The sequence below is a fragment of the Cynara cardunculus genome (genome assembly GCF_001531365.2).
Source record: "Cynara cardunculus var. scolymus isolate 2C chromosome LG 2, CcrdV1, whole genome shotgun sequence".
NCBI classification, from domain to species: Eukaryota; Viridiplantae; Streptophyta; class Magnoliopsida; order Asterales; family Asteraceae; genus Cynara; species Cynara cardunculus.
The window spans coordinates 8283664-8300565 of NC_037529.1; the positions used below are offsets into that span (position 1 = coordinate 8283664).

General features: G+C 35.7%; 2 protein-coding genes across 2 annotated transcripts in view; both read left to right on the forward strand.

The window, feature by feature from the left end:
- The window catches only part of LOC112505861 (isoamylase 1, chloroplastic-like), a 15691-nt gene extending 8480 nt beyond the window's left edge, over nt 1–7211 (forward strand). Inside the window, exons 5-8 of the mRNA XM_025109907.1 lie at nt 5532–5612; nt 5682–5764; nt 5845–5962; nt 6660–7211. Of these exons, the coding sequence (XP_024965675.1) occupies nt 5532–5612; nt 5682–5764; nt 5845–5962; nt 6660–6923 (546 nt within the window). The 3' untranslated portion in view covers nt 6924–7211. The remainder of the gene's footprint in view (nt 1–5531; nt 5613–5681; nt 5765–5844; nt 5963–6659) is intronic.
- Nucleotides 7212–15108: 7897 nt separating this feature from the next.
- LOC112505862 lies at nt 15109–16502 on the forward strand. The gene is made up of 2 exons (XM_025109908.1): nt 15109–15932; nt 16185–16502. Exons 1-2 carry the CDS (start codon nt 15109–15111, stop codon nt 16231–16233), a joined length of 873 nt encoding a protein of 290 aa, XP_024965676.1. The 3' UTR covers nt 16234–16502.
- The last annotated feature ends 400 nt before the right edge of the window (nt 16503–16902 follow it).

A 16902-nucleotide genomic window follows, 5' to 3' on the forward strand; every position in this document is an offset into this window, starting at 1 on the left:
ATCCCTCCAGTTTTGGAACTTAAACATTGAATAAGATGAGAAAAGAAAAAGTTCCAAACTCCACCCATATTCTTCCTATAAAGAGTGCTTTGTTTTATCAAAGCAGGGTCTTGCACATAGCCCATAGTGGAAGCAACAATATGCAGATTCTCAACAGATAGTAGCTCAGCATAAGAGGGATAAGTAGGAAGTTCTAACACCCTCCTCAAATCATCAGCATTAAAAGATATATCATTGGCAGATAATACAGTGGCATGCACAGATTTGGTAGAATCATCATATGGGTCACTGTATTATCTGCCAATGACACAAATCTATGCATGTCACTGTATTATCTGCCATTTGTGTGACATGCACAGATTTGTGTGTCATTGGCAGATAATACAGTGACCCATATGATGATTCTACCAAATCTGTGCATGCCACTGTATTATCTGCCAATGATATATCTTTTAATGCTGATGATTTAAGGAGGGTGTTAGAACTTCCTACTTATCCCTCTTATGCTGATCTAGTATCTGTTGATAATCTGCATATTGTTGCTTCCACTATGGGCTATGTGCAAGACCCTGCTTTGATAAAACAAAGCACTCTTTATAGGAAGAATATGGGTGGAGTTTGGAACTTTTTCTTTTCTCATCTTATTCAATGTTTAAGTTCTAAAACTGGAGGGATGGATCAGTCACCCACTAGTGTTGCCCAGCTAGCTCATGCACTTATTTTCCAGAGGAAAATTGATTTTGCAAGTTATTTGTTTGGGGAGTTGGTAAAGAAGATGGTATAGTGCCAAAAGCTCTACTGTGCCTTTTATTAGATTTCTATCCATAATGATTGCTGACAAACTTGGGTCACGTATGTCGGCCGATACTGACAATTTCTATGACCTCAAAGTGTCTCAAGTTGGCATTCAGACTTTGAAGAAGGCATCATTGTTTACAGATCTTCCTCTTCCTTCAGGTATGTTTTCTTTTGCCACCTCTTCTCACCCTGTATGGGGAGAGTGCTCTGTGACCATAGTAACTGGGGACCTTCCTCATGTTGCTCCGGTCACCCATCACTCCTCCATGTCAGTGGCCCCTCCCCCATCTACTTCTTTAGCTACTGCATCAAAAGAGGTCACCTCCTCTGTCCCGAGACGGTTGTCAGATAGTTTTATTCCCCCATCCTCCGCATCTGTTTCTAAGGCTATGACTTCGAAAGCGCCTTCGGAGTCTCATCCCGCCTCTCACTCAAAGCGGAGTCACTCTAGATTATCCACTCTTGGCTCTTCCTCTACGAAGCCAAAAAGGACTAAAAACACATCTCCAACCAAGGACTCTCAACAGTCCAAGGTTGTTGAAGTTGGTCCTACTGAGCCCAGGACATCTTGTTTACACCCACCTAGCTCCTCAGTGCCCTCTCAAAAGGACACTGTTGTACATACGGGGATCCCACATGACTCCACCTTGGCATCTCTACATGACCTTGGTGATGACTCGGATACCTCCCATTTCCGAGGTCCTTCCTCTCCTCCACTTCTTCACGGCCTATCACCCGAGATCGATGATCTTGATGATATTGCACGGATGGATGATTTATCAGCTTTGTCTGTTACTGACATCCCTTATCTCCAATATCTTCTTATGGATGTAGATAGTGAGCCTTACCAGCCTACTACCTCTACTACAGTGGTAATCGGCGACCCGCCTCACGCAGGCGTCGATAATACAGACACCGAGCCTCTCGCCGGTGTTGGTGATACAGACACTGAGCCTCTCGCCAGTGTTGTTGATACAGATATTGAGCCTCACGCCGATATCGTTGATACAGATGTTGAGCCTCACGCCAACATCAGTGATACTCCCTTCGGTGACTCTCAGGGCGCCGATGGTACTCAAGAGTGTTGGTGTTTCTTCTCCAGGTGGGTCAGCAAGCCCAATCAAAGCTTGCTCTCCTACTCCAGCTGTTGTTTCTCCCTCCAGGCCCCCTCCAGCGTTACATCTGAACTGCGTCAGCACAGTGCCGCCTTGACAGATCATGGCATTGCTTTCACTGCTATTAAAGCTACGGTTGATTCTCTTGATGCTCGTATGACTGCTCTCTCCGATTCTCAGTCTAGCATCTCTGAAGTTGTAGCTGATCTTCGTGCTCGATCGGAAAGTCAAGCTGCCACAAATCAGGCAATTCTTCAATCTCTTACTGATCTTCACTCCAAGATGGATGCACAGACACAAATATCCAAGCTGTTCTTGGATAGAGATACAGAGTTATCTGTTGACTTGGGTCCCAGTCAGTTCACGGAAGAGGACAGGGTTATGTTAGCCAACGTCAGTCGACGTGTTGAATCTGATTATGCTCTTCTTGGCGGTCTTCATCGCGGTATATCACGTCTGCTACGTGCCTCAGGTGCTCCCCTTACTCCTACTTCTCATGTTACTGCCTCTGTGCCTTCCTCACATGCCAATGTGGAGGGTCCTTCTGTTCCTGCTAGTGGACCTTCCTCTGTTCCCACTGAGGGGGAGAAGACAGTTGATCCTACTACCAGTGACAACGGGGACGACGACTCAGCTTCTACCTCTTCATCCTCAGCTGAGTCAGACTGTGATGCTCCGATTGAGGGGGAGCTATCTGATCATGATGATAGAGACACAATACCTATTGTGGGGGAGCAACCGTGCTCTATGCCTTCATTATCTGTTGATGTTGGTACTATACCTTCTCAAGATGATATTCCTCACAGAGAAGGAAAGGCACCCATGACCTCAGATGAAGAAGCTGCTGCAGCTAAAATTGCTAGATTTCAATCTGAAATCTCCTCAGCTGATAGACTTGTGCTTAAAGCTTCATGTACTTAAGAAACTGATCTTCATCTCCTAGGTATTTCTGCTGAGGATGCGGCCAACTCAATTGCCCTTCAAAAGCAATTTGAGGAAGCCAACAGATCTCATTCCTTGGTTCCACTTTCTGAGTCTGAAGAAACCAAAGAGAAAAGAATCAAATGGTTTAATGAATCAACTGTCCGACGCTTCCTTACTACTCGAATTGTCAGTGCCAGAATCAAAGGTCCTCAAAAATTGACCTATGATTCCAATCTGATCTATGTGATTATTGGTCGAGAAAACGGAGTAGTAAGGACAGAAAAGCTTTCTTGGATCAATTCCTACGGTCTTACTGAGTGGATGGAGATCATCAAGTTTCTAAGTAAAAGCAGAAGCATGTACAAGGAATTTGTCTTGAGTCATCTGTATCGYCTTYTMAAAAAKATACAAATGATCAAGATGCATTACAAGCTGCCTTCCCCTCCACAACTCTCCTTTTTCTAAAGCAAATGTTAAGCAAAGCTGGCTCTTCTAAATCTGCTTCTGCCTCGAAGACCATCAAGAATCAAGACTCGCTTATTTAGAAATTATCAAAGGAAGGTAAAGCTCCTAATGTCTCACATCTTGATCTTACCCTTCCTTCAGATGTTTGTCATCCGGAAGGAACTATCTTGTCCGCTCCTGAGCATGGAATATTCTTCTGTGACGCGAGTAGTTGCCTTCGATTTTTCCGAGCTTTTGAGATACCTATAGCTGATTCTCAGCTATTGCCTCTGATACTGAGTATAATCAAAATTGGTGAAGCCGGAAGAGTCTTTTATACTTTGATCTCGGATGAACTGAAGAGAAGAGATGTTCTTGCAGTGGCTGATTCAGATGCTATGGAAGTAGATGATGATTGCTAGCTTTCCTATGTGACTTCTTCTTCTTGAACTACTTTCTTCAATGTAAGTATTTAATTCATTGTCTAGTAAATGCAATTTGATTTTTCAGTATTTACTTTAATTTTTTCATTCTTTATTTGTTTGTCTCTGATTCTTTATTTGTTTGTATATACGTTTATTGTTTAAAAAAAATTAAAAAAATAAAAATAGAAAAAGAACCCAAAAAGAATATGTATATGGGTCACATAATTTATAAGTTCTTCTTCTCAAAGAATTTTAGAGTTTATGTTTCTTGTATTTATTTCTTTCTAAGTGTTTGTGCCATCATCAAATAGGGGGAGATTGTTGGGTCACCTATTGATTTGGTGATGACCTACTGATCTGTTCCTCTACCTTAGCAACACTTAGTAGTTATTGGTTCTTTGTAAATTGGTGTCTTGGTACATACTTAAGGCCATTGGCAAAATCGAAGACTAGCCGATGTGAAGACAGAAGGTCACCGATGCAGTGTTGTGGATCAACTGTCTAATATACACACCAAGACTCCGAAGTAGCTGAAATGCATATTAAAAATATTTTGAAGCTACAAGCCGATTGAAGGAAGATCTTCATAGACCGAAGATTGAAAATCTTCATGGACTCAAGATTGAAGATCATGGACCGAAGATTGAAAATCTYCATGGACCRAAGAYTTGTGTGTAGCTGCTTGAAGCTACATATCCATCCAAAGGAGATCTTCCTACAGACTGACCATATCTCTGCAAAGTTTGTCTCTGCATGAACTGTGTAAGTTTGTCTCTGCATGAACTGTGTAAGTTTGTCTCTGCATGAACTGTGTTGTATGCACGTTGTGTACAATGAAAATGAGATATCAACATTGGTCAAGTCAATCCCTGCCTTCTTATCCTCAAGTGACAAGTGTTCTCATGCATTAAATGCTGAAGGTAGTATAAAATGGCAGTGTGCATCTCCCATGCATAGAACTGGCTTTTGAAAGATTACTTAGTGCATTCTCAAAGCAATCGGCTATTCTCTTCTACTCCTTTGCTCTCTTTTGTGCAAAGAAATTCTTAGTGTTCTTCATTTCCTTTCAAGAACTCTTTGTGTTGCTCTTGAAAGTTCTTCTCCTTGTAAGATTGTTTAGGTTAGGTTTTCCTTTCCTATCTTCCGCAACAATCTTTTGTATTTCTGTGTGTATTAATTCTTGAYATAAATCAATAAGAATTAAAAAGTTGAAAAAAGTCTGAGTAATTGTATTCAACCCCCCTTCTACAATTACTTTCTGTTTATTGCCTTTCCCTTCGGGACTAACAAGGTGGTAAGATGTATGCAAACATGCATCTAACCAAACGAGTAGAGCAGTTGTTTCCAATGAAATTGCCTCTCAATATCTCTAGATTTGCATAATTGCATAAGGTCAATTATCATGAAATCCTTGTCAAACAAGTATTATTTTGCCTTGCATGTCCTTCAATCTAGTCCTTAACCAAAACAATGCAACGAGAGCTTAGTGCTTGACTGTCATGAACATTGATGCGAGTCGCTACATTATTTCTTCAGTTAACAAGACTGCAAGATGGATCCTTCCGTGAGACATCTTGTGTATGCCTTTTTAGGTTTGAAATCAAACATCTTGGAGGCTATTATGCTTGTTCTCTCTCAAACCAAATGACACGGTAAAATAAGATTTTTTTAGGGGCATGAGTGGAGGTGGCAATGACATTAACAGCAACCTGCCATGGCTGCTTGTCTTTTTTTCTATCAGTTAATCCAGAAGTGGCTGTTGCTTTCTACCTCTTGATTACTGCAACTGCTGATTGCGTTTCTGACTAAGATTTTTTCTTTACAGGGTGTACCCATGATACATATGGGTGATGAATATGGTCACACGAAAGGGGGAAACAACAACACATATTGCCATGATAACTATGTACTATTCTGCTTCCTCGATCATTTGAAAGAACCATAAGCTTTATGAGCTAACTACAGCTGTCTGCAGATGAACTACTTCCAATGGGATAAGAAAGAAGAGTCCTCATCGGACTTTTTCAGATTTTGCCGTCTAATAACCAATTTCCGCCAGTAAGGGCATCATTTAAACTTGACCAGCTTCTGTTTTCACTTTGTTTATGTCACATTCCTAAAACTAGTGATTTCAACAGTGAATGTGAGGCACTTGGGTTAGATGACTTTCCAACGGCAGAAAGGTTGCAGTGGCATGGACATGTCCCTGGAACACCGGATTGGTCTGAAACAAGTAGATTTGTGGCCTTCACCATGGTATTCAATCTCGTTTGCCCATAATTTCCATCATTTTTATGCATCAGTCAGGTTCATGGTTTTTCTGTAATCTAGACCTTCATAAGCATGCTGGTAACTTTTTTGTCCATATAAAGATAATCCACGTAATACAATTGGTATGAAAGATGTTACTCCTCTCTATCCTATGAAAACTGCAACAAACTCCAAATATTTGAATGTCTGATCAAAATTGCTTTACATCCTTTTTGTTAAAGGTTACAAACTGAACTTGCATATTCGACATTTCCTCCTTCCCATCCTTGCATCTTATTGATGCTTGCTCTATTTGTCATCATCAAAGGGTACTTTTTATACATGTCAGGTCAAAGTAGAGATGCACAAAATGCCTGAAACCCGGCTTGGGGCCGGCCCAGAAAAGCCTGGATCTAGCAAGCCTGAAGCCAAGGCCCAGGCCTAAAACCCAATTGGGCCAGGTTTTTTTCTTCCAGAAGCCTGAAAAAACCCGGAAAAGTCTGAATGGGCCATTTTCACACCCAAAGTCTGGGCTCGGCCCTGGGCTCTTCTTTTGCTTACAGACAACGGGCTTGGAAGGCCCGGGCCAGCAGGCCTTGTGTATCTCTAGGTCAAACATTGCAAGTTCCGTACGACCCATGGAGTATAAGCACTTTCTACTTTTTCACCATAATCATATGCTTGATGTGGGTGTTTAATGCAGATGGACTCGGTGAAAGGAGAATTGTATATCGCATTCAACACTAGTCATTTACCAGTTATGGTTACATTGCCAGAAAGAACTGGCTACAAGTGGGAACCGTTGGTGGACACAAGCAAGCCTGCACCATTCGATTTCTTAACGCCTGACCTCCCTGAAAGAGAGCTTGCTATCGAACAATATGCTCATTTTCTTGATGCCAATTTATACCCCATGCTCAACTATTCTTCCATAATCTTATTACTCACCCCTGACCTAACTGCTTAATCCAACCCCTACCCGTATCATACACAATTACGGCTCACGTGCAAGTGTAAGTATTTTATGTCTCTACAAATTTTAATACTAATCCGAAAGGGCTTCTCTTGCTTACATGCTTCGACCACCAATTTATGATCATATACAATCATTTTGGGTTCATATTTTTAAGACCATGGGTTCGACTTTAAGTAGACTTATTGAATGGTTGTGTTTCTCTTTAGAAGATTGTAACAAGTTATCATGTTTATAATCACATGTTGTGGATCGTCTATGGGTAAAGACAGTTTTCGCTGCGGAAATGGATGGAGTGCTCAAAAGTAAGAACGATTAAATTTGATGATTCGCATTCTACCACCATTGGGATATACCTCTTTCATGATGGTCGTTTAAAGTTCATAGGTGAAACAATAATTTTTGTTTAAAGTTCATCAGTGAAACAAGGTTTTGTTTGAAGTTCATAATATTGTTTCGTGTATGAACATCGACTGTTCCAAAAAATTTAAATAAGTTCATAGATAAAACCATAAAATGAATAAGATAATTAAGGAAGTTTAAATAAAGTAATTGAAATAATTAAGGAATATAGTATCAATATATTAAAAAACAAAAATACCTCGGTTGATAAACTTTGTACTTATTAGGCGGTTAACAAAAGAATGTGCCTGCATATATGTGTGTGTATTGTAAATAATAGAAGGCTGTCTTAACATGTGGATAACCATTTTCAACCCTTTATATCCAATTAACTTGATATTACCCTTTTTAACATTGTTAATGTCATTATTAATCCAATGATAATCATTGTTAATTGATAACAATAATTCTAATGAAAATATGTATTTCTTTAATACTATATGTTAAAGAAGATAAAATACCAAAAATAAACAATATGAAAGTTGATGACTTCTTATTATAGATATTATTACTACTAACATTTTAACTTTTATTTATGCATATACTAAGAGGCCGTTTACCTACCTAAACACTTACCCGGTAAAATTCAATACTATCGCTTACTTATCGGGTAAGATTTTATTTACTAAAACGCATCGTATGCAATAATTTATCCCGGTAAACGTTATCCATGGTAAGAGTCCTCGTCCTCATTCAGAAATATGTTGATGGAATGTTGAACTTTGAATATCTCAATACTAATGATCCAAGCATTTTGTGGAAAGATCTTAAAAATAGGTTTGATCACCAAAAGGAAGTTTTACTTCCGGCTGCCATGGATGAATGGAGAAGTCCGAGGTTTCAACTTAAGTTTTGAGGACAAAGTGTTACTGATGTGAATATGTTGGAGAAAACCTACCCCATTTTCCATGCATCAAAAAGTACTTGCAACAACAATATCGACTGCATAAATTCATATAATATTTTGAGCTTAATTCATGTTTACTTGTAGCAAAATAAAATAATGAGCTCTTTATGAAAAACTATCAATCCTATCTGACAGGTTGAGTAGCATTTCCTGAAGCAAATGCTATAAATAATGATAGTCCTACAAATAATTTTCGTGGACGGAGACGTGGTCATTTTGGTCAAAACTGCAATTTTGGCCGAGGCCACACCTATTAACTAATTAAAATTCTTCATTTTTTGTGTAATTTTTAATTCATTTTTTAATTATAATTTAATTTAAGTTAAGTTCAATAACGAACTAATTTATACTTGTTTTAATAATATAATTTTCTTATAAAAATAATAGTTAATTATTTTGTTAGAACTCGATAATTATGCTAATTATATTTTAGATTTTCTACATTTTAAAATGAGATGTTTATCCTCTATTTGATTATGTTTATCTGTAGTTAGTTACACGAATTCAAAAAATGAAGCTTTAATAAGTTGTACTTATGCATAACTTACTTGTAATCTTGAATTTTAAATAATATGCATCAATATACAGTATTTCATGCATAAAAAAATGGTTTTTAAGAGTTTTTGTCAAATGCTTTATAATATAGTATAGATATATCTTTCGAGATTGACCATTAGAGGAGCAAGCGGAAAGGTTATTGTTGTGTATGGATTATGATGTTGCTTAATGTTAGTTTGCCACTAGCTTGCAAAGTCTCGTATTTTTTACCTGCTATCCTCTTATAAATACATCTATATCTGTGTACTTGTAATTCTTTTACCAAAATAAAAAACGTTCACTCGCTTATGCAATCATGAAGGTGAAGTAGTTCTATGGCAGAACCACATAAAGTCTCTGTGTTCTTATTGTGCGAATTTTTATCCCTTTGTAATATTATTCAACTCTATGTCGACTTCCACCATCTAATTCAACATACAATTAACCATCAAGTCCCCGAAGTCTGTCACGTAAGAATGCCAAGTAATAGCATCATAACCAAGCGTTATCTTTCCGTAAATAGCACTTGTTAAACACCACTTGTTTTGTGGGTAGCCCGAAGTCATTGCATTTGAGCATCCACAGTTACAAGAAGATTTTTATTCCTCCTTGGATTTGAACTCGAAACATTTTTGATATTTGAAACCCAAACTCAAACAAAGTTTATAGTTATTTTTGTTTTTGTATGCAATTTAAAAAATATTTTATGAATAATATTTGGTATATTAAACTCGACCCCGGGCCCCGTTGGTGAATACGTATTGGACCTTCGGAGCTCCTCTTTTTATTATGATTTGTCACATCAAATTCCACCCATCTTTTCTAAAATATTATGGTTTAACATAATCTTTTAAATAATTAAACCAGAATTTTATTTTTTATTTTGTTTTATACAATAAACAAAATTCCAAGTTTAAAGAATTATTTTAAAACTTGATATATATATATATATATATATATGAAGAAATAAATTAATTTTTTATTCATATCCATCAATTATTATTATTATTATTTTATTATAACAAAATTCATTTTATAGAACACTGAAAATGTAGAAGCGTCTTAAAAAGTACTTCATATGACTTAAGAATTAAAAAGTACTTCATATAACGCTTAAAAACGTTATATAAACTTATTGTAACACTTTTACATAAGACGTTTTATAGTTTGGTCCTATAAACCTAATCTAGAAAGTATTTGATTAGAACGTTTAGACAATCTAAGTATCTTATAAAGCCAACTTTGTTGTAATGTTTTATATAAATTATTTCTAAAAGTATTGAGATGAGAAATTATTGAATATTTTAATAATATAATGGACGTTGAAATCTCTAAAATAAAAAATCTGTTGGAGACAAATGTAATTATTTTTTTAAAGGTTCAGACTTTTAGTTTTCAGTGTTCAAAGAAATTAGTGAGAATTTGTTTGGAGATACTCTAACATTTCTAATAGATTTAAAAACACTTCTTTAAAATGGAGAACTAAAACTAAAAAAATGAAAGACTAAAAAGCACTGGTAGGGCAACTAGTTCTCTTAGAAGGTCAAAGGTTCAAACCTCACCAAAAGTAAGGAAGGTGTGTGAGTTTATTTGTTATATTTGTCATATATAAATATTATATACTTCAAAAAAACATGTTTATTATTACTCAGTTATGGATAGTGGTTACAAATTTATAACATTACGAATCAAATCTTTTAAGTTAATCACACATGTAGTTCATCAAAATGAAGGAACATTTACTTAAAAGTACTCTTTTTAAATTTATCTCGTATTTTACATGTGTCACGACTTTAAATCCCTTAATAATTGACAGAATTTCTGACATGTTAGATATAAATGAAAGCTAGATAAATCTTAGTGGTAATATCAGATGAAATTTTAACAGAATTATTTATAAATTATGATAAATTTTATGGAAATAAAAGACGCAAAAATGAAAATAATTTAGTTTCTATTTGTGTGACGTACTTTCAGAACCTCAATTTTAATGCCTTAAAATATTTTAAACATTGCAAAATGGAAAATTAGATCAACTGTGTTACATTTTCATGCAAATGACTTGTTTGTTTGATACATTGAACATGACAGAACTTAACAGAAGAAAAATCACCGTTCCATGTTTGTCACTACTTTTATGTGGAACAAACAAGAACGTAGTAGAATAGATGTGTTCCACCCCACTTCATAGAACAAGATGGAACATACCTATATTTTACCAATATAACCTCAAAATAAAACTTAATTATCTTCTAAAACATTAAATACGTCTCACTCTTTATGTTTTATTCATTTCTTAAAAAAAATGTTGTATTTTATGCCTTTTAATCCTTTTATTTCACTGTCCTCGAACTACTATTTCTATATTGTCTCTATATTTTGATTAATTTGTTTAATTTATTAAATATTAATAATAATAAAATAATATAGAAAATGTATAAAAAAATTAAAAACTACATAAACTTTTTAATTGTCATGACGGATTTTTTTAATGGTATATTATGTTATAAAAATATTTGTTTTATTACAATTTAATAAATTACATAATTTAATCAAAATACAACTCATTAGGAGTAATTTGATCATTTTATTTATTATGCTATGTCCAGTTCCATTTTACCAAACGTCCATTCTATAATGCAATTGGTATCCAGAAAGATAGGACAGAATAATTGTTCAGCGTTTGATAGAACATAACCGTACATAATAAAACAAATAGAATAACCAATCTACCTTAATGAAGTTGTTGCATGTATTGTCAAATGTACCCAAAGCATGTATCGTTTTTTTTTTTCTTTCTTAAATTTGAACAGGAGTTGCAAGGACCGGGCGATCTCTAGAGCAGAGAACAAGCAGAAGAAGAAGAATGGCTCTCAGCCACTGGGATCAGATGAGCATCCCATCCAGTTGTCGAATCAACGATTTCTTCTGTTTGTTTTTGCAACTCGAGACTTGATTTCACCAGACGTAAGTTTGAAAGTTTTACTCTTCCCCTGTGTGAATGGAATCTAAAAGAAGAGACAGATTTTGGAGGTACTTCTGATTGGTGGAATTGGGTTTCTCCATCAGAAATGCTGCCAATTTCATGTTTATCTAAACAATCAAATGCGGGCCTCTCTCTGAAGAATCCCCCCTTTTTTTATTGTTATTGATCATCTTTGATGTATATATATATATATATTGTTTTAATCCATTTTAGATTCTGATATATGGACTTCCTTTTCTCGATTTCTGTCCACTTTATCATGCTCACATGTGTCTATGATCTTATAGCCATTGATTTGGTTTTCTTTTCCTTCTCTATGCATTATCCTCTACTATTCCACTAAATAAATGTTTGTAATGGAATAAAATTTCGTGGTTCAATTGGAAATTGGTCCTTGCCTCTTAGATTCCTGATATTATAAAATGAATATTAAATTTGTGTATGTTTGATTTTAGCCTCAGTTTTCGTGCATACCAACTGTTTGTGTGATATGTTTCATCTTGTAAAAAAAGAAATCACAGCTGGAAATAATGGATAAATTCATGAAATGTATACAGATTTATGAAGTTTGGTGTTCTGCACTCATCTTCTTTAGATTGGTGTAAGCTACACATAAAATAGGAGCTTCATGAAGTTATAGGGAGGTGAACCATTACTTTCTTTCATCAATCTTGGAGATCTTCTATTAGGATCATCAAAAGAGTTGGTTTTTATAATTTCCATTTAGTAAATTATCAAGTAACCCTGAAAGTTTTTACAATCCCCCAAGTTGTGTGGCTTCTTTCAAAGCCTCAACCATCTATGCTTATATGGCCATCAAGATCTATATATACTTTTCCCTGCCAGTGTGGCTTCTTCCTAAAATGGTATTCTAATAGATTCAATCAAACATATAGGAGGAGCATATGTTATTCTGTTATCTCTTGATCTAAGCTGCATTGTTTCTAAGGCTCTGTTCTATCATAGTACCTGCCGTATTTCTGAGCGTAACTTTCCCTATGTTAATTTAATACCCGTGCTATTGATTTCATTACGTTTATGGCTTTCCGTTGGTTATCAGAACTTTAATACTTAGTTTCCTAACACTTGACATAAAGTGGCAACTTTGAACCACAAGGGTTGTGCCCGATTGGTTTGAGCTTGAGCTCCATTGGTCAAAAGTGCCTGGAGGTCTCAGGTTCGAATCCGAGGGAAATAAAAATCCACTTGTGGCCACGGAGGTTCAAATGCAGCGGTGACTTCGGGCTACCCGCGAAGCGGGTGGTCACCCTGGGATTAGTCGGCTCGCATAGCGGGTTATATATCCAGGTTAATAAAAAAAAAAGTGGTTACTTTGGTTTCCATTAGTGGCAGATCTAGAAACTTAGGTGACTGGGTTAAGACTTAGGAATGTCCGAAATGGAATAATCCACACAAATCCAAAATGGTTTCAGGTTATTTGATTTTCAGGTTAAAAAGATTCAGTTTCAGTTATTCTTTTACTATACGGTTAAACCGCATAACAAATTATACCATAATTTTATATATTCTATGTTTAGATAATTGGTTTGAGGTTTTGAGCATATAAAACAATTAATATATGATAAACCCGTTTATATCAAAGCTAAAATAACAAGATATTGAGATGAATTTAATAAAACAATACATAAGAACTAGATATTGAGATGAATTTAATAAAACAATACAGAAGAACTAGATAAGGAGATGCCTAATATTAAGATGGATTTAACAAAACAATACACAAAATATTGGGATGAATTTATATCTTCTGGTTTTGGTGGAAAACATCAAATGTGTGGGGTCTTGTGAAAATTGAATGGGTTCTTGCCCCATACATATCTAATAAATGCGCAGATCCTTGCTTGCTTTCATCATGTTGGGTTTCCATTGGAGGTCTTTCTTTGTGCATGTTATGCTAGGTGCTTATCCATCAAGTAGCAAAGTTCGGTCTTCACTTTTGGACCAACAAGTTCCAGAAGAACTTCCAAATTCAGTAAAAATTTGCAGGTATAGTATATAATGAGAAAATATTGGGTGAAATTCCTAGTGACCATTTTTACTGAATGAACATTGCTGAAAATGTCAGAAACCATGCATCTGTCATACTCCATTTGATGTGAAAAATTAATAGCTGTAAAGAGCTATTATGAGAAAGAACATCAATGAATAGTAAACTGGAGAAAGGGAGTAGAAATGGTATGGCGCAATTCTGATTTTTGCAGGCTGGTATTATTGTCCTCAGAAAAAGTCCAGGTTCTCTGCTTTAAAACTAGAAATCAATCGTATTGGTCGATTTAAAAAAAGTATTCTATTACTACCTATAAATGTACTTATAAACATATGTAAATATAACATGCATACATACATACACACACCTCTTGTATATAACATAAAGAAAGAAGGTCACAACAATAATGGAGATTCTCCTGTCAGTTTCCATTGCCTTGTACTGAAGTTTTAGAGGTTGATCCCGCTGCACAAGCTTTTAGACCTTAATATGTTATTCCTTCAAACAAGTTAATGAACCAACTGCCCTGTTTACATACTCATCACCCCAAAACTGATAAAAGTTTCACATGTTAATAGTGAGGACATCATTTGGCCTAGATTGACTTAAACCAATGCATAAATATGATATTAAAGATCTGAACGGTTTCTGTTTTGCAAGTAAACTATGATCCTGAAACGAGACTGATTCTTCTTTGAATTTGAACTAGATTGGTTTGAAAGTTGGATAAAGATATTATATGAGGCTCATCATGATGCATTATAACCTCCTTTCAGTTACATCTGTGGAACTAGTGTGTAATGTATTTTGTAAACTAGAAAATGAGACACCTTTTGAATGTATATAATCATTTAAAGTTGGTGTGTTTGTTGCTGTCCTTGGTTTTGATATTGTTTTATAACAAGAGTATTATGGTAAGGGATAGGATTTGAAAAGTTGGTGAATGATGAGGCTGTTGGTGGATGTATATCAAGTGGGGTGGGATAGGATACGGGTCATATGACTACCATTTTGGATCAAGATTCCAATAATGGTGGCACAAGAAAAAGATTGTGTCAGTACTTGTAAATACAGTTGGAAAAGAAGGGCATGATAATTGGTTTATATTTAAGGCGAAACCAAAGAATCTAAAAGGCCAATTCCAGAATTATTTAGTAATAGATAGGAAAACTAGATTGAAAGCTATATATATATATATGTATATATATATATATATATATATTATTGGAAATCTGTGGATTCCCCAAATTGTATGTCTTTAGCTTGCAGAAAAAGGGAACCATAATTCACAGACTGTTTTTAGAGATAGAGAGTAAGATCATCTTGAAAGCAAGATTCAATGGAAATAGAGAAAGTTGACAAGGATAAAGAAGAGACTCAATTATCTGGGATCAAGAAACAAGTTAGGAGGAGACTCCACAGCAGCAAACCATATCAAGAAAGGCTTCTGAATATGGCTGAGGCTAGGAGGGAGATTGCCACTGCCCTTAAGTTCCATAGAGCTTCTATGAAGCAACAACAGGGAGCTGCTAATCATCAACTTCAAACACACCCACCATCAGAACAATTATCCACCACCACTGCTTCCAACAATTATTCAGCCTTATCTTGTCCTCCCCCAATTCCCCACCATTATCCTATCTCAGCAATTGTTCCTCCACCACCACCACCACCACTGCATCATGAACATCTTCATTTGGCACTCCCTAATCAAACCTTGGGGTTAAATCTCAATTTTCAAGATTTCAACAACTTAAACACCAGTATTTACCACACACCAATGTCTGTTGCCGCCAAGGAAGTAGCAGAGGTCGCGGCCAACTCTTCAGGTGGTATCGTCGTGAAGGGAGTAGCAGAAGGAGATGTAGTTGTTGGAGGATTACACGATGCCATGGAAAGTGACGAGATGAAGGAGGTTAGATCGTTAAATCTGGTGATGTCAACACAGTTGTGCAACTCCTTGAATACCATTGAAATTGGACCAGAGAAGGTTAGGAAAGCTGCTGGTTCTGATCATGAAGATGATGTTGATGGGTATCATCCTTTTGAACAAGTCATGGAATTCCCACCATGGCTGATCAATGCAAATGACAGCTCATGCTTTCAAGAGGTCCTTGATCACCATTTTTCTGATGAATACTCGCCAGATCCTGCCTTGCCTTGGTCAGATTATTCTTCTTTATCCATTTTCATTACCAGAATTTCTTCTTAAATGATGACGATTGCTGATCATTATTTGAGGTTCATATTCATCCCAAGTAATAATGCAAAAAGCAAAACAGCAAAAAGATCGTTACTGGATTCGTTTGGTTTATATCAGATATATTTTGGTCTATGTTCTTTTTGGGAAATATGGTTTTTACATGCTTATTTAACATATAACCAGCATTATGTGGTTAATTTTTGAAAATGCAGGATGGATATAGGTGAAATCGAAGGGATGGATGGGGAGTGGCTAGCCTGAAAACAGATTGATTGTTTTTGTAGGTAATCGATTTTATCGCTATATTTTTATTTTCTTTTTCAATGCTTTTTTTTATTCGTAATTTATCGACCCTTTTCAGTTATCTGAAATCCCATGGGTGACACATTTCGGTTTTATAGAACTTTTGCAATGAGAATTGTAAACATGATAAATTTTACAGCGGAAACGTGTTGTAATAGATTCATAATATAGATTTGTATGAGAGTACAAAACCAACGGATCTTGTTACATATGTTATTGGGTGATTATATGATTTCTTTTTTATGTTGCAGATGCGATTTTAGTAAAATTTCCGTAACTATATAACTATCACCATTCATCGTGTATATTCATGTATAAGGAAATGCAATTTCTCGTAAGTTGTGCTTCACTATCGAATCAGTTTGGACCCCTTGTTGAAGAACCAAGATCAAATTCACGTGACCCTGTGGGTTGAGTTGAACCCGTTTTCATCATAAAACCAATTTTTATCATCGTAATTGTCTTATATTCACGAGCTAATTTTACGATTTCTTTGCATACTACATATTATTCTCATATGTATTATACCGCCTTATAATTTATCATCACATTTAAATATCACTAATCACTCATGTTTACTTATGGTTACATTTAATATCACAAATTAATCATTTACTTTATTAACAA

What these genes read in the sequence shown, in the direction of transcription:
- LOC112505862 (XM_025109908.1), top strand. Translation starts at nt 15,109, where the DNA reads ATGGAAATAGAGAAAGTTGACAAGGATAAAGAAGAGACTCAATTATCT. An exon ending in CCAGATCCTGCCTTGCCTTG is followed by an intron (nt 15,933 to 16,184) that starts GTCAGATTATTC and finishes TTGAAAATGCAG; the next exon opens with GATGGATATAGGTGAAATCG.